The 22,181-nt window shown below is 43.9% G+C and overlaps 3 protein-coding genes across 11 annotated transcripts in view; all 3 read right to left on the bottom strand.

Moving 5' to 3' along the window:
- MAP2K5 (mitogen-activated protein kinase kinase 5) overlaps positions 1–2,694 on the bottom strand; it is a 122,726-nt gene extending 120,032 nt beyond the window's left edge. The window contains exons 1-2 of the mRNA XM_042474986.1: positions 2,180–2,694; positions 401–449 (exon numbers count right to left, since the gene is read on the bottom strand). Of these exons, the coding sequence (XP_042330920.1) occupies positions 401–449; positions 2,180–2,665 (535 nt within the window). The 5' untranslated portion in view covers positions 2,666–2,694. The remainder of the gene's footprint in view (positions 1–400; positions 450–2,179) is intronic.
- Positions 401–14,442, bottom strand: C6H15orf61 (chromosome 6 C15orf61 homolog). 6 transcript variants are annotated; one of them, XR_006104624.1, is made up of 6 exons: positions 13,594–14,442; positions 12,051–12,239; positions 11,589–11,656; positions 10,341–10,455; positions 5,951–6,076; positions 401–449 (listed from the first exon to the last, which is right to left on the bottom strand). XR_006104624.1 is itself a non-coding variant. In XM_042474983.1 (2 exons), exons 1-2 carry the CDS (start codon positions 13,964–13,966, stop codon positions 12,112–12,114), a joined length of 501 nt encoding a protein of 166 aa, XP_042330917.1. In that variant the 5' UTR covers positions 13,967–14,442; the 3' UTR covers positions 10,751–12,111. The 6 variants fall into 6 exon arrangements, 1 of the variants encoding a protein (XP_042330917.1); XR_006104623.1 differs by having other exon boundaries at positions 12,063–12,239; XR_006104625.1 differs by lacking the exon at positions 11,589–11,656 and having other exon boundaries at positions 12,063–12,239.
- Positions 14,443–17,710: 3,268 nt separating this feature from the next.
- IQCH (IQ motif containing H) overlaps positions 17,711–22,181 on the bottom strand; it is a 58,252-nt gene continuing 53,781 nt past the window's right edge. For all 4 annotated transcript variants that reach the window (XM_042474952.1, XM_042474951.1, XM_042474953.1 and 1 more), the window contains 5 exons: positions 21,945–22,067; positions 21,208–21,269; positions 20,209–20,317; positions 18,663–18,778; positions 17,711–17,980 (listed from right to left, as the gene is read on the bottom strand). In XM_042474952.1, the coding sequence (XP_042330886.1) occupies position 17,980; positions 18,663–18,778; positions 20,209–20,317; positions 21,208–21,269; positions 21,945–22,067 (411 nt within the window). In that variant the 3' untranslated portion in view covers positions 17,711–17,979. The remainder of the gene's footprint in view (positions 17,981–18,662; positions 18,779–20,208; positions 20,318–21,207; positions 21,270–21,944; positions 22,068–22,181) is intronic.

Raw genomic sequence — 22,181 nt, 5'->3', positions numbered from 1 at the left:
GACCCAGTTCTTCCAAGAGCCAGCCACTGATTTCTGTCCTCAATAACGAGGAGGTGGGGGGGGGGGGAAGCAAACCTCTGAAAATTAAAATCTCAGCCCACAAAGCCTCCAGGTACTTTATACTTTTCATTTAATTTGAGCGATATAATTGCGGCGCGTGCGAAGAGCACGCTAAGGTCATGCTGGTAATTAAAGCTATATTGTAGAAATAATGCGCGCTCGAGATGTGATTAAATAATAAAATATTACTTTGCTCGGCATAGCATCATTAAACTCGCATCCGCGGATAAATATTTCACCGTAACATATTTCCGAACATAAACAATACGGCGTTGTCACCTTTTAAAAAATAAGTAATGGAGGAGAGAGGCACGCACATCCCCCAAAATCCCGTACTCACATTCAAAGGCTGTCGTCGTCGCATCGGGCAGAACCTGACCAATCACATCCTAATAAAAGTAAATAAATCTGAAGTCAGCTACATTTCAAACTCAAGATTGTTTTGCGCATGTGTCTATAGAATTATTCACATTCGGCTTTTACGGGTGAGAAGGCGGCAAAAGCGAAAGCGGGGCCATGTCCACCTCCTTCCTCGCCTTCGAAAAAGAGTCAAGATTCTTGAAAGGGACTTATTTAATAGATTTAATATATTTATTTCATTTCTATGCTAAGAAAGGGACCCAAGGGGGGGTTCCCCGTGAATGTGGAAAAAACCCCAAATAAAAGTAACTATCCTTTTTGCCTGGGAGAACGCCTCTCTAGGAATCTCCAGGTCCTCCAGCGCAACTCTATGGTCAACGTCTGCCAGAGGTTGATCACAGAATCATGCTAGAGAGGTGTATTCTCTAGGAACTTCTAGGTCCTCCTATGCCACTCTATGGTCAGTTCCCAGCAGCGTTGCGCTGGAGCGCATAGAGATTCCTAGAGAGAACCTATTAATAAAACCCACAAATAATCAAAGCTAAAAAGTCAAAGCCGCAAATGCTGTGGGCCGACTCTGGATCCAGGGAAATTTTGTATGTCTGCAAATCAGAGGAACAAGTAGCGCAATCCATCTTCCACGTCTGGAGGAGGCCATCTGAACCCCAAATCCCAATTGGGGAAGTCGCCCTTGTGGACAAATCATTAAGCGTTAATTAAAACACGTTAAGAGTGCAATCCTTACATATACCTAGGCAGAAGTAAATCCCATTGAATCCAACAGGATTTGTTCCCACTAAGGATTTACACCTTAAAAGCACAAAACCCCTAAATATAGAATAAAGAAGCAAGGAGAAATCAAGATTTCTTAAAAGAAACCTGGGTTCGATTCCTCTTTGCTCAGCCATGAAAAGCAACTGGGAGGCCTTGGGCAAGTCACACTCTCTCAGCTTCAGAGGAAGGTAATGGCAAGACACATTTTGAGGGGGACAACATGCTTCCACTCACTCCCTGCATTTTGGGGGGGGGAATACCATGTATTTGGGGGCAAAACCTTGTGTCTATATACACCACCCATTTGGGAGGCACACCTTGCACCCACACATACCCTGCATTTTGGGGGAGACACTGTGTATTGGGGGGGGGACGACAACATGCATCCACACAGAACACACATTTGGGGAGGACACCTTGCACCCCCACACCACCTGCATTTTTTTGGGGGGGGACACTATTCACTGGGTGAAAGACTTGGGCCCACTCACAACACACATTTTGGGATGGACACCATGCATTTGGGGGGACCTGTCTTTGGAGTGACATACTGTATCCACATACACTCCCCTGTATTTTACTTTGGGGGAAGCATCATGCATTTAGACAACTCACATCCTGCATTTTTGGGGGGGGGGACCCCATGCACTTTGGGGGCAGCTTGCATTCACAGACAACAGACATTTTGGGGGCTATCACACATGGGAGGGCAACTTACATTCACATGCACTCTGCATTTTTGGGGGTGACAGTATGCCTTTGAAGGGGGCAGTATGCATTTTGGGGGACCACTTGCATTCACACAGGCCCTGTATTTTTTTTGGGGGGGACCACTTGCATCCCCATCCAGCCCCCATTTAGGGGGGAGACACCGTGCCTTTTTTGGGGGGCCTTGCGCCCCCCCCCGCCTTTTGAGGGCCCACTCTCTGTCCAGACAAGCCCCATTCTTTGGGGAAGGGGGCCTTGCCCACCCCCAGAGACCCACCAGGACGTCCCTGAAGAGGAGCCGGGGCTCCGGGTGGACGCTCCAGTCCACGGCGCCGCCTTCCGGGATCCGGATCCGGATCACCAGCCCGGGGCCAGTGCTGCTGCTGCTGCTGCTGCTGGGGCTGCTGGCCGGGGCCTCCATGGCCGGAGCAGGAGGAGGAGGGTCGCCCAGGGCCAGCAGCAGCATCCCCGGACGCAGAGGAAGGAAGGCAGGCAGGCAGGCAGGCAGGCAAGCGGCAGGCCGGGCGGCCAGGCGGGCTCCCCTGCCTCCTTCCTTCGCAGGCCCCTGACGCCTTCCTCCTCGCCTCGCCTCCTCCGCCGCCGCCGCCGCCTTCTTCCCCTTCCTTCCTTCCTTCCGCGCTGCGCAAAAGGACAAGGCCCCGGCAGCCAGCACCGAGGCCCAGCAGCCCCACGCCCGACCCCTTCTTTCGCTTCCTGACTTCCTCCCCTCTTCCTCCCTTTCTTTCCCCTTCCTCCCATCCATCCATCATTTCCTCTTCCTTTCTTTACCCTTCCATCCCTCCTTCCTTCTCCCTTCCTTCCCTCCCTCTGTCTTTTCCCCTTCCTTCCTTCCATCCTTTCCTCTTCCTTGCTTCCTTCCTCCCCTCTTCCTTCCTCACCCTTCCATCCCTTCTTCCTTCCTTCCTCACCCTTCCCTCCCTCCCTCCTTCTCCCTTCCTTCCCTCCCTCTGTCTTTTCCACTTCCTTCCTTCCTTGCCCCTTCCTTCCTAGAATGTTTCCTTGTGTTCTCAGGATGCTGGAAGTTGCTGTTGTCGGTTGGGGATGCTGGGAGCTAGAAATTATCCTCCCCCCCCCCCAAGTTGCTGTTGGAAATGACCATTTCCTGGGTGTTTTGGGGGCGCTGGGAGTTGCTGTTGGAAATGATTTTTCCAAGCGCTGGTCCCAAGTGAGGATGGGGAAAGTTTGGCTTTCCAGATATTTTGGACTGCATCTTCCATCATCCTGGGCCAGCACCTAGCATTTAGTCCTCAGATTAACCCATGCTGGGGTTCAGTGGTTCTCAAACATTGGTCCTCCAGATGTTTTGGACTTCATCTCCCAGAATTCCTGAGTGTTGGCCAAGCTGTCTGAGGCTTCTGGGAGCTGAAGTCCAATGGAGCATCAAAGGTCGGAAAGCATCAGTTAGAGCAATGGTTTCTGAACCATCCTTCAGATGTTTTGGACTTCAACTCCCAGCATTCCTGTCGACTGAGCTGGTTGGGGCTGCTGGGAACTGAAGTCCACAAGGCCAAATTTGGGGGGAATTCCTGGTCTGTGGATCGACCTCACCGTTGTGTCCTAAACTAATACAAACATGTAGTAGAACCACCTCTGAAAAGTGCCTAAGATACAAGGCATGCCTTTGGGAGGCAGCAGACGGCATTATTCAAGGTAAAGGGCCAACATCATCATGTTATTCCACTTAGTTCCACGTTCAGAGAAAACACAGAATAAAGGAGTGACCTGGCAGCTGGATTTGGACAGAATTCATGGAGGTCTTTTACTCTCTTCATTAAAATTCTAGCTCGTTTGTGAGAGTGTTAAAGAAAAGATATTAATCTCTGAATGGCCATTAGTGGAGATAAATTATCTTTCTGTTCAATAACTTTATAATTTAAAACCCTTAATAGTCTCGTCTCGTGGAGACCCCAAGAATAGCGACCGTCCGCATGGACCCCCGTTTGGCGGAAATGAACCGCTTGCGCAGAAGTCCCTCAACGCCTCGCAATGAAGACTCATTTTCTATTAAGTTGTAAAGAATAGGCCACGAAATCATTGCATTCCTATGGTCCCTCCGCCGCTGCCGCCGCCGCCACCGCCATATTTCCCTTTCACTCACAGACTTTGGGGAAAACCAATTCAAAACGGCAAATTTGCATAAATATTATGTAGTTTTTCTAGCTATTCTTTCCTTCGGTTCCTTATTCCGGTTTGAGGCAGCAGTAATCAAACTTCTGCTTTTTAATATATATATATATATTATATATATATATATATATATCCACCAAAGAGCGATATTTTCATTAAGCCAAACAAAACGCACAATATATGCATTGCAAGCTTTCTGCTTTTTAACTATGTCCCCCTTATAAAACATGGCCAGTAATAGGAAGAATAATAGGCATAAAGGCAGCAAAGCTTTCCAATAACTATCTGTTTTAATATTGTAATAATTTAATTCCTTTTTAATGTTGTAATAATAATAATAATAATAATAATAATAATAATAATAATTTTTATTTATATTTCCCGCCTCTCCCAAGGGTCGAAGTAAATAAATATAATAATTAACTTACATTGCATGCTCAGGATCGCTTAATGCCAGTGAGTTACCCCTTCAAGACATTTATTGATTCATTTATTCAAAGCACAAAACCAGAGACGTTTGTACTATATAAAGATTAAAAAGATGAGAAGCGTGAATCCATTCCCCTCCATCTTGCCATTTACCAAGAATACATGGACATCACAAGAGGTCCAAAACACTGCAGAAGATCGTCCAGTTTGAGACCGCTTTGGCAGCCCTGGATCTGTGCCAGGGAATCCTGGGAACTGTAGTGCGTTGTGGCAATATATTCCTAGATATTAGCCCTATTTAAGCATTCACCTCTATACCTTGCAAATACAGCAAATGCAAGAAGTCAGAACACATTTCCTTTTTAGGGGAAATGAAGATGGAACTAAAAGTCCCATTTCAAAACAAGAGTGATGTTACTTTGTGGATGTAATACTAACCTGTGTAGTTTATGTCAAAAAATGTATCCTTCAAACCCATTTTTAAAAACGCTTTCATGTTTTGCAAGATTCTCTCCTCAATTTTGACTTCCTCCTCACAAAAACAATTCAAAGTAACACACAAAAAGCAGTAAGAAGGACAAGGAGCAATGCAACTACTTTTCCAACACTGCAAGAATTACTGGTGGCAAGTTTACTTTCCAAACCCTGCAGCAATTAATGTGAATGAACTACTTTGTTTAAAAAAGGAACTATTTTTGCCCCTGTGATACCACTGTTTTCTTTCCTTGAACCCTTGCCATCCTCTGAGGCTGAGAGAGTGAGACTTGCAGGATTCAAACCCTGGTCTCCAGAGTCATAGTTCAATACTCAAACCACTATGCCATGTTGGTCTTTAGGTCTACTTAAGTGCCACTAAAATTGGATGTAGGCCATTATGCTTCTCAAAGTGGGATCACCCAGGCCACTTGGGAAGCATTTTTGGGAACGGAAGGCCTGTACACACCGGCCTTAAAGGCCAGGATGGGGGCAGAGTTGGGGCGTAGCGTCTACATGACGCACACCCTGGCACCACCTCCATGGCAGTGTGATGCCATGTGCCACACTGTATAGCGTAAGGTGTCACAGCACTCCTCCGGTGCTGCATACGCATGACACAGCGCCGAAGGAGCACCATAAAGCCATGACCTCATGGCTATCACACCCTTTGCAGGGTGCAAAATGGAGCTACTTTTTGCGTCTCCTTTTTGCACCCTGCAAAGAGCAGATTGGGGCTGCGGTGTGCAGTTGCCATGGCCCTGATCCGGCTGTAAAAGCCCCTAAGAAAGTTTCAAAAGCACTTTGTAGCACTGCAGCACCAAGCGCACAGTAAGGGATGCCCACATTTGAGCTACGGAAACCCACTGCTACCATTTATTAATGGCTATTCTGAGCAGAACTCTGAATATTTCTCCTAAGGAAGAACAGCCTAAACCTTTTCTTTTACAATCACTTTGAACCAACTATGGTACCCTAAACCTTTTCTCTATGGTACCTTGAGCTCCGACGCGTCCTGAACATTGTGGGATCCAACCGAGGGACACACCGGTTGTCTTATTTGTCCATTGGCTCCTCCTGTTCACGCTGCGAACGTACAACACTGTGGCCCTTCGACCCTTTTCTTGCCAAACAAAATGAAAAGGTGGTTAAGCACAATATGCCCTTCATTATTACAGAAGATGTTTGGCGTGAAAGGTACAAATTGGGCAACATTACCCATGTTACTCAGCCTCTCTTCGCCAGCTTTGGGGGCCCTGTAATTGTTTTTGCCAGCCTATAAATTTTTGAGTAACAACAAAATTATTGTGATTTTTCTTACTAAATTATTCATACATTACAAAGCATGTATGTAACAAGACCCATGAATCACAAGGCGTATAATGACCATATCTTAATGTCACTTCTTCAAAGAAGGATTCAAATAGATTTATGTATTTGGGTTAACTAAGGCACATTGATTTTATAGCATTCATAATTTTACCTTCACCCCGCAAGAAAACAACAGCTAACAACTGCTTTATATCACATTTTGCAGTTTGGTTCAGTCCTCCTGAAAGAATAGTTTTGTAATGAAGTAACCCAGAGACTCATAAACTGTGCTTAAAACGATGCAAATAATTAAGAGGTGTGTTCCGCTATAATAGAAAAAGGCAAACTCTTGCGATACATTTATCAATTATGCATTACAAACTACTAATACTTTTTGTCTGAACTTTGGTTAGCTGCACAGTGCAGGTACCCGAAAGTTCAAGTGAAAAGTATTAATTCTTTGTAATACAAACAACATATGAGTCGCTGAATAGTTGCGTTCGGGGTTCAGGCCATATTTCCGTCACCTTTTACTTTTCCTTCTCATTTGTCTTTAACCTCTTAAAGAGTTTCATCTATCATCCAGTGAGGACTCTCCTTTTTTTGGCTAATGCTATCTTGCATTCCTCCTTGACTTCCTTTGGCTTCAGTCCAGAGTTCTTCTAGTTCCAGGTCAATTAGACATAATCGAACAAATCTATTGTTTAGTTTCTTGTGGGTTTTTTGGGCTATGTGGCCTTGTTCCAGAAAGGTTTCTTCCTGACACTTCGCCAGCATCTGTGGCTGGCATCTTCAGAGAAATTACCAGTTCATGGTCTGCACCACAATCTTCTCCTGCTCTTGTCTTTGCAAAGAGAATGCAACTTCTCCATCTTCTGCTTCCAATTTTGTCACCCATTTGATTTCTATATTGACCATCAGGAGATGTCCATGTACACAACGGTCTCGTTGGTGTTTTTGGGATGAGCAAACTGTTGCCTTCACAAAATTAAGTCAGTCACCCTCCTGTTTCATTTTTTGATCCTAGGCCAACTTCTTCTACAATGTTTGTTTCTGTTCTGTTTCCTATTCTTATGTTCTATTGATTACCAACAGGTCCTGTTTTTCTGTATGATCAACTTCCTCCTCGACTCCAACAGAGAATCATTCAATTTTTCCCTCTTCTGCTTCTGTAGTTGGAGAGATCCCAGTCTGAACTTGGATTATGGTTATATTGATGGGTTTTTCCTAAAGTATCATTAATATTATTTGATCAGACTTTGTATCATATCCCTTGACGGCTTTGGCTAGATCTATCCCCACTGTTTTTAGAGGTTTGAACTAACCTCCTAGTATTTGAATGAACAGCCTATATTTTAGCTTCATTTCAATTTTCATTTCGAAAATCTCTATTAATAAGAACACATTTGCAGCTCACTGGGTGCCTTACATTTCTAAGGGCCAAAATGGAACAGCTCTGCATAGCTTCTATCAAAATCAAGAGCCCAATGTATACATGTTTGTCCTTTTTTTCAGGCTGTGTCCACGCTGCAGAAATAATTCAGGTTGGCACCACTTTTAACTGCCATGGTTCAATGCTATTGAATTCTGGGAACTGTAGTTATGTGAGTCTTTTAGTCTTCTTTGTCATAGAGCTGTGCTGCCAAAACAAACTACAGTTCCCAGAACTCCACAGCCTTGAGTCATGGCAGTTAAAGTGGTGTCAACCTGGATTATTTCTACAGTGTGAATGCAGCCCCAGTCTCTAACTTTAAAAGGTTAGTTTTGGGCTGAAAAGAAATCCCAGAAACCAACCTTTATACGGACATAGATGCTTAAGACCAGTACGCATTGCCGTTAATAGGCATTAATGCATGCAGGGCATTTCCATTAACACAAATACACAAAACATCCAACAAATCGCTACCATTTGGATTAGCAAACAATGCTCCACGGAACAGGGCTGGTGTTAACAACATTTCTTATTGTTGGGAAATCTCCGGTGGACAAAATTTGTCAAACACACAAAAGACCTAAAAGTAAAATATCGTAATTAAGACTTTGGCTTTATTGATTGGGCATCTTAAGTAATTTTTCATTACTAGCATAAGATTTAATACATAAAAGTAGTTAAAGATTCTGCCTTGGCACTCGCCATTAGCGTGTAATTGAACTAGTAAAAAAGATCAGTTTAACCTATGTTGATTACCACCTTACCTTTGAAAGGCAATTAAGGGCCTCAATCATTGCAACAAGATTTGATTGTGTGGCCTTTATTGGACATTGATCTTTCAGCAAAGCGCAGTTACATTTTCCATTAATTTACAGTAACACAGTTTAACTCGGATACCTTAGACTATTGACCTGGGTAAGGTGTCAGGCTAAGTACTTGCTTAGGTTAAGATGCTCCCACTAGTCATTACTGTTTAAAAGGGTGATGCTGGGGGGGGGGGAATGCAGATACCCATCAGCTAAGCTTAGACTATGGTTTCAGCTATCGGCATTTGTTTCATGGTGCTCGACAACAAAGTTCCCAGCCTTTCGAATGTCAGGTCCCTCACTCTTTTAGGCATCATCCTTGTATCCAGTGAAAGAGATAATTAAAGCAAACCTACAAGGACGCTCCTATTGGGTTTCAACGGAGAATAGCGCAGATCGCCTTTCCTGAAAGTTTAAAGGTCAACATTTATTCCGATCATCTTCAGTATGCAACACAAAAGTTAATTGGAGAGATGCGTCTACAGTGCCTATCAAGAGCAATTTATGACCCGCTGCACAGCATGGCCAAGATCCTGGAGCTGGGTTTTGGACCCACTTCAAATCCAAAAGCAGTTTCCCATTTGATATTTGGGGGGAAATAAGACTGGGTCCCAAACTGCTCTGGCCAGGATCTGATTAAAGTAACCCATGTTCGTTAGCTAGCGAGCAAATACTTTCAGGCATCACAAGGCTGATGCAGGATCGCTCATTATTTAGTCGACGTGTAACTAATTCAAGTTGATTTTGTACGAAGTAGAAATAGTCTAACTTGTTTCCAGATTTTCTCATCTCTTGGAAAGAATGTACACCGCACAAAAAAGATAGTGGCTAAGAAAATATTATGAGTTCTTCTTTGGCAATAAGACCAAAAAGGCCATATGGCATCTCTGAAATCGCTGTCTCTATTCACGTTAAACCAGTGCTGCAAAACATGCTGCTCTCAAGATGCTGGACTGCAATTCCCATCTGCCCTAGTCAGCACAGCCGATGGTAAGGGATGATAGGAGTTGCAGTTCTGCAATTATCTGGAGGACCACATATTTCTCATCCTTGTCTCAGACCTTTCATATTTGGGCACCTGTAGAATAGCCTCCCAATGGAGACCTGCCTGGCATCTTCATTAACAACATTCAAATATCAGGCTAGGACACTCCTCTTCCAGCAGGCATTATTTTTGCTTTTCTTGCTTTAAGTTTGATTGCTGGCTCTTTCTCATTCTAATATTTTAACATTTTGATATGATTTCACTGTATTCAATAACACTGGTTGCTAAATCTATTGTGCTGTTGATTCTTTAACACATATTTGCAAATTGCCCTGATGGTATTTACCAGCTGGGCAATATATAAACCTCTCAAATAAGTAAGAACTTCCTAATTTGGGGGGGGGGGGGAATGATGTATAATCACAAAGGATAAAGAGGTAAATGTCTGAGTTCCTTGTAGCTGAGAGAAGACACCGTCTTCCATATTGCACTATTCACACATCTCCAACCACATATTTCCATGTGTAAAACAGGAGAATGCCACTCCAATTAAACAGTTTTGAGGGGAGAAAGTGTGGTTCTGGTGTAGAAGTGGGCCAGAATCATCTAAAGCTTGTATTCAATAACACTGGTTAAATCAGTATAGTGCCACAATTCTTACAAAATCAACATGTCCTCTTTTTATCTACACAAGGAATGACTTGCCTTTTGCGGATAACATCATTATACCAGGGATGGATTTGATGCAGCCCTCCAGATTTTATTGGATTGTGGCTTCAAACGCTCCTCATCCCTGGCTATGCTAACTAGGGGATGCTGGGACTTGCAGTCTCAAGGGCTGCCTGATTCTCACCTCTGCTTTGAATACTGCAACAGGTCACTCGCAGCTTCAGTGATTCCAGCAAGTGATATTATATCTGAACTCTGACCTCAGCTGTCTTGCAAGTCCATCCTCCACCATGATCAACCTGAGAAGTGCAAGAGGTCTATTGATTTTCATGTTAATAAAAGAAAATATTACATTTGCTTAATTGCTACACAGTGAGAACACTGAGCAAGCAATCAAGTAGCTATTAATGCTGCAAGTAGCACTGAATTGCACCGGATCAATAGAGTAGTTTGTCAAAGAGGTCCTCCAAGGAGGGCTGCCTATCATCCTATAGACAAGGAGTCATGTTGCCTCCACTTATCCAAAGTCAGGTAAGCAAAGTCAGCAATCCCCGTGATCAGAAGTCAAATAATTTGCAGCGAGGGGACAGGATATTCCAAGGAAATACTGTATTTTATTGTGTGGTAATTAAAAAACATTTTATCAGCCTCGTGTTGAGGCCAAAACAGAGGGATATTGACAAAACCAGAAGCAATGAATGAGCAGTATTTGACTCTCAACTTATGAGCTGCACTTCTTTCATTTTGCCTGTTACTGGGGAAATCCATTCCAGCCAATCTAGCAGAATGCTAATAGTCCCTTTTATTATTAATGAAACTTAACGCAACTCACTATCTCCTCCGCTGTGTAAACTATTTATTTAACTTGCATTAGAAACATTCTTTGGAACCAAATGCAGCAAGGTGTTTCTTTGATTACAGACTTGCTTACAGCTGCTTTTAAACAAAGCGTATATATTATTTGAATACCGTATAGAACATGTTCAAAACTCAAACTGAAAGTATTTGCACACAATGTTATCACAACCATGTCCTTTAAAAATAAGTGACACTGTTTTATTTTCAATGTGGCAAATGAGAAAAATATTTTGCCAAAACACTGAAAACAAACACATTTCCCCAAACTGTCTTGAATCTGGCAGCCAAACTAGATGAACCTGCAGCCTTTTGCTTTCTATCAGTTAAACACTAAAAGCAGAAGGACAATTGAATTTGGTTTGGAGAGTACATACAAGTTCATGTATTAATGAAATGTCAAGCTCAAACAATAATCAGGGCCCAACGCAAGTTAATTAAAGTCCCACTGGATTCAATGTGAGAGCAAAGCATATTCTTAAATCTCTCCCACTGAAATCAATGGGGCTGAAAAATGCTCAGTTTTGGCCTAATCTGCCCAGCTACACCACAAACCACTTGCTTATATTTGCATTACCTGAAACGGACAAACAAATCCAAATGAAGAAACATTTTTGCTGACTTCAGAAGTTTTGCAGGAAATACCTGTTCAGGATTGTAGAAAATACCTGTTCAGTGATAGAGAACTGAAACTCCATTTAGCCTAACAGTAGCCTTACAATGATCAAGCTCATCACATGTACTCACATTCAAATTCTATAATAGAAGTAGCTAGCAAACTCATCTAGGAGAACAACACACAGTCAGTAGGTAAGAAACATGCTCAGCATTATGTGTATTTTCAATTTGCACAGATTAAAATAGTTCCTGGTGATTCAAGTGACTTCCCAGGTTGGGTTTTTTTTTAACCCCATGACTCCATTGTGTCCGTTAAGTATTTGCCAGACCCAAAGAAAACCAAAATGCTACAGAAGGAAGTATGGGGACATGTTTTCCTAAGAGCAGATAGCAACTTGTGCTTCTAAGTAGCAAAACGCACCGACTCACACACCCGTTTTGCTGCAATGAGCCATGGCAGTATGATCTCTTTCTCCCTGTGTTCAGTACATGGCTCCTTCATCTTCTTTATTGAGGAAATAAATAGTGACTGGTCCATGCTGCGTGTGAACAGTCTCTGTGATGTTGGCCAGGAACCAGGAACCAATTCCGTAAAGCAAAGTTGGGATGCCTATTAAAAGAGAAAAGGAACAAATGACAAACCCAGATCAAAACCTCTCAAATCTCATTTGATTTAGGACAGCAGCTACCTTACACTAGCGACCAATGAGTGGTCTGCATCAGGAAAAAGGACCCAAAAATGGGGTGAAAGGATTAGGAAGCATAAAGACAGAGTCAGGTGAGAGATATGAATGAATAACCTCAGGTCTTATCACAGGGCATCTACCCCAAAATTTAGCTGCTGGCCTCCTTTTCTAACTTGGGCTTAATGCTGTAAGAGAGAGGAGCACACATAGTTGCCCCTCTCCATACTACCCCCCCAAAAAAAACCATTGGGGAGCAAAGTGAATGGCTGAATTAAAAGTACCCTAGTCCCTCCATATTCTCTAGGGTTAGGGGCACAAGACCCCCATGAATATGGAAAATCCACAAATAACAAAAACACCATGTTTTGACCTGAGAGGACACCTTTCTAGGAATCTTTAGGTCCTCCAGGGCAACTCTGTGGTCAACGTCTGACAGACACTGACCACAGAACTGGGCTGGAGGAGCTACAAAGGCCTAGTAGTGTTCTTTCTAGGAATCTCTAGGTCTTTCAGTGCAACTCTATGGTTAAAGTTGACCACAGAGTTGCATTGGAGGACCGAGATATTCCTAGAGGGAACCTATTCATCAAATCCGTGAATAATCAAATCCGAAAATATCAAAGCCACAAATACAGAGGGGTGAGTGTATTTTGTGTGTTGTGCGCCTTCAAGTCGTTTCCTACTTATGGCAACCCTAAGGTGAACCTATTATGGGTTTTTCTTGGCAAGATTTGTTTGGAGGTTTGTCATTGCTTTGCCCTGAGGCTGAAAGAGTGTGACTTGTGCAAGGCCACCCAGTTGGTTTTGTGGCTGAGCAAGAACTCGAACCCTGGTCTCCAGAGTTCTAGTCCAGCGCTCAAAGCACTATGCCACATAAGGGCATACTGGAGGCCTTTTAGCTGGAAGCAACCATTGCAACTGGAGTAGCACCACTGCACCTGCGTCTGGGACGTCCACCTTGGCCCACGCACACAGGGGGACCTGACTTCCTCCATTTCATCCTTTGGTCCAGGAGAAATTTCCAAACGTCCTCTATTCTGAGCATGACAAAGAAGCACGGATGTCTATTTCTATATGAGCACGGGGTTGCCATGCGTCGGGATCGACTTGAGGGCAGTTAACAACGTGTTTTTAGCTTTTATTGTGTCATGTCCTCCATTTTGCCTCTGACATCTTTCACTCTGCAGTGCCTGGTCCTGCTTTGCGATGGCGATGATGATGACAACAATGGTGGTGGCGGCACCTGGTCACCCTTTTGACTGAGGCGGTGACACTCACCGAGGTTGACCACCTTGAGGGCAGTGAAGAAGCGGTCCTGGGCATCCAGATCTTGGCGTGGGGCCCGGGAGCAGTGGTACTTGATGAAGGGGAAGCAGCCGGTCCGCAGGACGTGGTAGTTGGCCCCGGCCACCTCCCAGTTGAAGTGGGAGCGCCCAAACTGGTCGTTGCGCACGGAACTGTACTTGATGCAGAAGGAGGTCCAGTGGGGCAGCCCTCTCTGCAGCAGGTGCCGGCTCAGGACCTCCGAGGCCGCTGGACGGCCAACGCTGACCCCCACCGGATGGAGGACCACACGGAGCAGCCCCTGGTGCACCTTCTGCAGGGCCTGGAAGGGGAGGGAGGCTCCCACTCGGCCCAGATGCTTTCCCATGGGACCCAGGGCCAGAGGGATTTGCAGCCCCTTCGCTCACGGAAATGGCTGGGAAAGACCCCCCCCAAACAGGCCCTGCCCCTGAAGTGCCCTTTCCTGACCCTTCCACAGACCCCAGGGGTAGTTGCTCCTGCTTCAGACCCCTTTCTGGCCCCCTCAGACCCCTTTCCCCCCTTTCCTGCTCCCTTAATGACTTTTCCTGCCCCTCAGACCCCTTTCCTGCTCTTTCCTATCCCTCAGCCTCCTTTCCTGCCCTTTCAGACCCCTTTCTGGCCCCCTCAGACCTCTTTAGAACCCTTTCCTGCTCTCTTGACCCTTTCTTGCCCCTCTTTTCTGCCCCTCAGACCCCTTTTCCTGCCCTTTCCTATTCTTCAGCCTCCTTTCCTGCCCTTTCAGATCCCCTTTTTTGCCCCTCAGCCCCTTTTCCTGCCCTCTTTTCTACCCCTCAAGCCCCTTGGTCCTCCTTCCTGCCCCCTCAGACCCCTCTCCTGCCCCTCAGCCTCCTTTCCTGCCCTTTCAGACCCTTTTTGCCCCTCAGCCCCCTTTTCTGCTCCCTTAGCCCCGTTTCTTGCCCTTTCAGACCCCTTTTTTGCCCCTCAGCCCCATTTCCTGCCCTTTCAAACTTCCTTCTTGCCCCTTCAGCGCCTTTCCTTCCCCCTCAGAACCCTTTCCCTGCCCACTTTTCTACCCCTCAGCCCCCTTGGTGCCCTTTCCTGCCCCTCATAAAACCCTCCAGGCCCCCCTTGTCCCAGCTCCTTCCCAGCCCTTAGTGGCCCCTTTCACTACAAGTTCCTTCTGGGCCTCGAAAGAGAGACACAGAGCAAAGCGCGCCCCTTTCCCCCTCCTCCCCTCACTCTCTGCGCGTGCACGCTCTGTTGTGCTCTGCGCCTGCGCGAAGCCCGCTGCCTCGTGAACGCCGCTCTGCGCCTGCGCCGGATCCCCCTCCCTTCCCAGAGCGCGAGCACCGCCTCCTTTCTCGCGCATGCGCGCTTCCTCCTCCCTTCCTCCCCTGGGTTTCCATGACTGAGAGGAGGATTGGAACCCAGGGCTTCAGAGTCATAATAGCCCAATATGACTGGGTTTGAATCCCTGCTCAGCCATGGAAACCCACTGGGGGGCCTTGGGCAAGAAGCCACACTCTCTCAGCCTCAGGCTTGCCATAAGCTGGAAAGGGCTTGAAGACAGACAACCAACAACAACACAATAACATCATAGAGTCCTCAAAATGGAGGAAATCACAATGGCCAAACAACTATATCTATATCTATCTAGATACAGAGATATGAATAAGAGCTAGCATGGCAATCGCAAGGGCCATCCATCTATCTATCTAGATACACACAACAATATATATATATATATATGAATAGTTATAGTCCACCTTTCTCCCAAAATGGGACTCAAGGCATCTTACAATAAAAAGACAGAACCAACGCTCCGATGACAGAAGTTAAAATAATACTAATATTTTTAAAAAGACGCCACATAATTGCTATCCCAGGTTTATTTTTACGCATCGCTTGCTATGTTTTATTATTTAAACATTAATAGGTATTAATAGGTATTACGTTTTAATTGTCCTTGCAGAACGTACACCAGAGAGTCAGGTTTATTTTATTTCATTCGGTTTTTAACCGACTGTATGTACAGCGCGAATTTACAGCGCTTTATAAATAAAGCTTAATAATAATAATAATAAAAATAATAATAGCAACATAAATTAAAAGTAGCTTAATTAAAAGCCTAAGAGCATATTGTCAGAAGCCTTTCTTGCTTGTTTTGATCAGGGCCGCATGTTAAAAATAAAGGCACTGTCTTGGAAAAGAGTCAAAGCAATGATTTATCTCAGGAACAAAAATTAGTTTTAAAAGCTCATTAAGCCTCTTTGGGCTCCGACTGTCCAGAAGAGGAAAAAGAGGACAAATGGAGGACAACTCTTGGGTCCTGCCTTCCTTTGGATACCAATGATGAGCAATATCTCAGACTCAGCAATCTTGGGCCAGTGAGCTGTACAGAGCGGAGATGGTGCTAATTAATCAATTACTGCAGGAGAACATCCTCAGCTTATGTACTGGAAACGCACCACAAGCCCCTAATTATTCATCAGCGTCAGGAACAAAAATTTGTGACTCCGCTTTTGCCTTTTGGTAATTAATAGAGCGCAGAGAACCTTTCTGAATGCGTTCCTTGATCGGGCAAAAACAATGCATTGAGATGCAACAAAGATCTCAATGCTGGGGCTGCTAATTTGGGGGGAAGGCGTGCCATTTGGGGTCCCCAGCATGTCTTTTCTTTACAAAGCAGGCATTCCTAGAGCATTTCTGCAGTGTGTCCAACACTCAGACCACTACATCGCACTGCTTCTCTTGAGGGTCCAAAATAAGAGTAGTCCACAAGCATTTGCAAAGATGAAACCTAATCCTATTACTCAAAAATGAAGGCCAAAAGGAGGTCAGTTTGGCCGTTGAAACTGAGTCCTAATTTGGGTGCATAGTGAGTCCCTTTTATTTAAGAGCACCGTAATCAAGAAGCCTAATGTCTCCCCTTTCGCTCCATTTTGTTCCAACGGCACATGGTCAGTTTTCTATCTGGATTATCTTGTTTTCCAATTTGTGTCCGACTTTCCATGCTGAAAAAGGGACAAAAAGGCCTGTGGGTGCCATTGCATCGCAAGGGCAGCTGGTATCCATCTTGCAACCCTGATCGCTTGGCCATAGCAAAACTACTATGCATCCGGAGGAGACTTAGCATCTGATCAGAGCAATGATTTGGGGATATTCTCTTTGTTTTAAGAGAAGGGAGACATTTACGAAGAGGTTGCCACATTAAATCTTACCGAAATGTATAAAATGGGAAGGGAGGAAGTCATTCAGTTGCTGGAATCACCAGACCATAGCGTTGGACAACATAAACATCATTTGGATCGTTGTTTGAAAAACAAGAACTACAGCCATCTCCAGCAACCTCTATTAGCAAGCTGAGATATCAGCCCCAACACATCACCTCCGAGTTGTAACACGGACTATGGGTCGGATCCTCAATCTGTGTAGGAAGCTTATTATTTTTAGCCAAATAAGTCTCCTCCGCAGAAAGTCCGGTGATCTGTACCAGAAGCAAAGGATAACTGCTTTATTTGCTTGTATCAAGAATGTGTATACCTTCGTATGATGGCAACACAAAAGGTTGTGAGTAAATGTGTCCAGCATAGAGGCTCTCATTATTAGACTGGATGAAAATACTTAACCATCAACAATAAAGCATTCCTTATTGCTACAGTGTCAGTCCCATGTGGCTTAATGCTAACAAAAGAGGAAATATTTACTGATGGGACCCACAGTTTCTAGGTCTGCAACTGAAATAATGATCTCTGATATGCCAGCAAGAGCACAGCCATGACGTTCTGAGTAGATGCCAGACTTCCCAGAGGATAGAAGCAACCTTGGGAAACTTAGCATATCACAATTCAAAGACAGAGCCGTGTTAGTCTGGGAAATCAGGATGCAAAGGGATCTTGCATCAACTTTTGAGACTTAACTGAAAGAAAGACGTTGGTAGCATGAGCTTTCATAGACTTGAGTCTACTTCCAAATCCATCTGAAGTCTATGGAAGTTCATGCTACCAACGTCTTTCAGTCTCAAAGGTGAAAGATCCCTTTGGGATTTTGGATTTAAAGGTCAAAGTACCCCTTACAAGAGAAATTACACACACACCGAAATTAAAAAGACTACTGTATTTTTTTTTAAAATGAACCCATCGCATTTTATTAGAACAATAAATCAATATTCATTCACGTCAAACAGAGCAAAGAGCACCTGACACAATTCCCAGTGAGAAATCTTTTTGTAACTGTTGAGCTCACTATTGAAATGTGTATATTGTGTTGCGCCAAAATCCAAGACACAACCGTTGTAGGTGGCATGTTTATTGTCACGTAGAGCACCTGACCGTGGGCAATTTCACGCAAGATGTGAAGATGCCCGGTCAGAAACTGGTGGCACTGGAAACGGTTTGACCTGCAGGAAGAAAGAAATTGTAACTTAACAACTCAAGACAGTCCGCAAGTTTGTTTTATAAACACATTTCTTGCATTCACTGCTGTCCTTCCCTAAAAGGAAAAGCAGGAAGAGACTAGCTGTTAGATAATATTGTGTTACTTTTAATGTCTGAAGTACTTGAACTATGAGAAACAAACTGGGAATGGGAACTTGTAGCTTTTCAGATGTTTTGGACTACAAGTCCCATAGAGTTGTGGTGTTAATGGGAGTTACAGCCCTGAATCCCTAGGGTTCCCTACACAACCCTTAAGACAACTCTGTTAAATTTGGAATAGATCATGCAACCAAAGGGCTGAAGCAGAATTAAAAGGACTTATAAAACCAGTAAGTGCTTTTTGTTTTTCATTTCTACTAAAATTTTGTCCCGCAGTATGATATTCTGCACCTTCACAGTTTGCAAACATTAAGTTATAGCAGCACCAGTTAAATCTATTTCAGGTCCAGGTTGTAACACAACAAACTCTGGAAAACCCAAAGGAAGAGGAGTGATCATTTCTGCGAGGCACTGAACCCGACCCTGAGGATTCAACATAGAGCCCCACTTGGTTGTGTTTGTATGGTTTGAAATGGGCTAGTGAATGGTGAATTTCCCTTTGGATATGAGGATAAGGACGAAAGAAGATAAGTTTTAAAAATTTACTATTTTGGGGGAGTTTCTGTTTTGGTGGCCTTCTCCTCCTCCTCCTCCTCTTTTTCAAACTTCAACTTGTTTTGCTCAGCAACTCCCAGGATTCTCTCAACATCTTGGACTGCTTCCTGTAATAGAACCAAAACGCTTAAAGCAGAGGAACTTTTGCTTATGCTACATCTATCTGCAGATACCCCTTCCATTCACAGCATTGGATCAACAATATCAGGAATGCACAGCAAGGCTGGACCCCCATATGCCAAATCTGATAGGTGCTCTAAAGGAAGGACTGTTTTCTTCTGCTCCATAGACTAGAACATGAACCAATGGATTCGAATTACAAGGAGAGAGATCCCACCTAACTAAGGGCCTGAACAGACTGGCCAAAATAAATCTGCTTTGGGTCACTTTGGAGGTATGCTGTTTAAATGACACGCACATCTTAAGAGGACAGAAGCTGAGCCAAAGCTGCGCTCCAGTCCTTAGGACTGGAGCATGACTTTGGTGTGGCTTCCAGCCTCTTAGGACGCATGCAGCATTTAAACAGCATACCCCCAAAGTGGTCCGAAGCAGCTTTATTTTGGCCTGTCTGTTCAGGCCCTAAGTTCCTTTTTAAGAGTGGAATGGACTGCTTTGGAAGGTGATGGACTCTCCTTCTTTAGAGGTCTTTAAACAGAGTTTGGATGGACATCTCTTGGGGAGTGTTTTGGTTCTGGATTCCTGCATGTTCCTGCAAGGCATGGCCCTTGGGGTTCCTCTCAACTCTATGTTGCTATTATCCTGGGATTCGGTGTCAGATAAAAGATGGAGCAAGCCTGTTTTCTGCTGCTCTGGAGATGAGGACATGAACCAATGGAGTCAAATAGCAAGAAAAGAGGTTCTGTCTAAACATTAGGAATAACTTCTTGATTGTTAAGTGATTCTTCACTGTGGAGTAAGCTGCCTTAGAAGGCACTAGACTCTTCTTCTTTGGATGTCTTTAAAGAAAGGTCAGATGGCTATCTCTGGGGAGCACTTTAGTTGTGTATTCCTGGATGGAAGGGTGTTCGATTAGTTGACCCTTGCAATCTCTTCCAACACTGTGATTCAACAATTTTATGAATATCATATAATAATCTATCTTATTTATTTGTTACTTCTTTATATATGTGGTATAAACGCTCAGCTGTTTCCTTTTATGAAAGAAAGTGCAGGTGCTGGTAAGGGACACAAAGACTTTTCCTGCTTCTCCAGTTATCACCTCCAAGAATGGATAAGTTAAACATAAAAACATCCTTCCCCTTCCAGTTCAGAGCATCACCTGCGTGAGGATTTCATTTCCAATACATTGGTTGCTCCCATCTCAAGCAAATCCATGTTTACCGCACCTAAAACTCTTAAATTTAACTAACAGATCCACGGGGAAACTGGAGGTATTGACCCACACACAGCAAACCGTGTGCTGCTAAAGAAGAGAACCCAGGATGCTTTAGCACTTGTTTACAACACAGCACCGAGGTGTTTTCTAATATCCTGGAACAAAAATTTAACTGGGATCGTTAGTTAATTAACACCTCACCTTAAAATTGGTCTCGGCATGCATATTAGGTGCTGATAATTCTTGATAGATGATGAAGAGATGCTGAGCAAAGGTCATGAGGACCCCCTGGAGATGTTCTCCAATTGTTCTGTTAATGATATCCAAACAAATGACTTTGCCAATGATTCCATTTCGCAAGTTTAAAAACAATTGCCCCCTCATTTGGGCCTGTCAGGCGGCGGGATTTAATGAGTATTTCCAATCTCCTAAGGTGGCAATCTTCAGGGAGATATGAAAGATGAGGCTCCATTTTAACTTGTCAGTAGCAAGGATTTGTATAATAAATAATTTTTATTAATCAAGGAGCCATAGAAGAGCAAGAGGTTTTAGCCATTAAAACCTACAGACCTCCGCCTCTTGAAAACCACTTTGGGCTTCAAGTATCTGATCGTGTCTCACTAGTGGGACAAAATTCCACTGCAATACTAATGCAAGTCCATTCTCCCAAGCATTTGTCTGGAATCACATTATAACAGATAGCGATGGGTGAATTTCATCCCAGCATTGGGCCTGGGCTGTTGAAGGACCTGCTGTTTGCTCTAAGCTGAACCAGAACACAAGAAGTTCCCTTTCACAAGTAATGCCTTGTTCAAGGGACATCCCTGGTTCCTCTTGCACCATTTTGTGGCTTATTCAAGACAATATGCATCTGCTAATAATAAAAATAAGCAACTTCTCAGGAGGGCACAGAAGACTAACCCTCAGTGGAAGACAAGGGCTGCATTCACACTGCAGAAATAATCCGGTTTGACATCACTTTAACTGCCATGGCTCCATACTATGGAATTCTGGAAAACGTAGTTTGTTGCAGAGCTCTGGTGCTGCAACAAACTACAGTTCCCAGAATTCCATATCATGGAGCCACAGCAGTTAAAGTGATGTCAAACCAGATTATTTCTGCAGTGTAGACGCAGCCAAGGTGTTAAACTGGGCTATCCCCAAGATACATCCAGGCCTATAACATCTTTGCAAACTTACAGCATTCCAAATCTGTGTCTCTTCCGGTCTTCAAATGGTGTAAAAATGCTTCCTTCTCTTAGCTGTTGAAAAAGGAAGATGTTAATTATTACGTAGAAGTGAATTTTTAAATTTTAAAAACAGATTGCTAGACTGTATCATGAGGGAACTAAATAGAAGCATTTAAGACTAAGCATGAAAGATATGTTGTTGTTGTTGTTGTGTTCCTTCAAGTCCCTTCTGACTTATAGTGACCCTAAGGTGAAACTATCATGGGGGTTTCTTGACAAGATTTGTCCAGAGGAGGTTTGCCATTGCCTTTTCCTGAGGCTGAGAGAGTGTGACTTGTTCAGGGTCATTCAGTGGGTTTCATGGCCAAGAGGGGAATTGAACCCTGGTCTCTAAGCATCCTACAAATAAAGTGAAAATGGCAAGTAATTGCATGAATGATTATCACACGCAATTGTGCAAATAAAGTGATATTGGAAATGCATTGCTGCTGAAATCCTGAAAGTAAAAAGGCGCACATTAATGCTTCTTTGTGACCACTTTAATGGCGGGTTTTGTGCGACGCTGTGTAAAATCCTTTTGCATAATTACGTGATTTTTATGGGATATTCACAGGATAAACTCCCGATCTGCTTCGTTTGCAATGAAAAAATTAGATCCTCCTCTGGAGACCTCAATCCCTTCCTTCCTAAAGTGATAGTACATCTCAGTTATTGTTTAAATGTACGTAGCACATGCAAGCTTCCCACCTGGAGATCATATCCAATCCCATGAGATTTGCACATCTGAAGGAAGACACTGTAATAGATGATGGAAAGGTTGGCATGCATAATCGAAGTGCTCATGATGACGCAGCGGCTGACAATGGGACCCTGGCAAGAAAAAAGCAAAGCAAAACACTTCCATGAATTACTAACAGATTCCTGTATAAACACAGAACACATTTACAGCTGAGTACAGAGGCAACTGCTGGCTCCAGGTCAGTG

The sequence above is a fragment of the Sceloporus undulatus genome, chromosome 6 (genome assembly GCF_019175285.1).
Source record: "Sceloporus undulatus isolate JIND9_A2432 ecotype Alabama chromosome 6, SceUnd_v1.1, whole genome shotgun sequence".
In the NCBI taxonomy this organism is placed as follows: domain Eukaryota; kingdom Metazoa; phylum Chordata; class Lepidosauria; order Squamata; family Phrynosomatidae; genus Sceloporus; species Sceloporus undulatus.
This window is presented reverse-complemented; position numbering and strand designations above follow the sequence as displayed.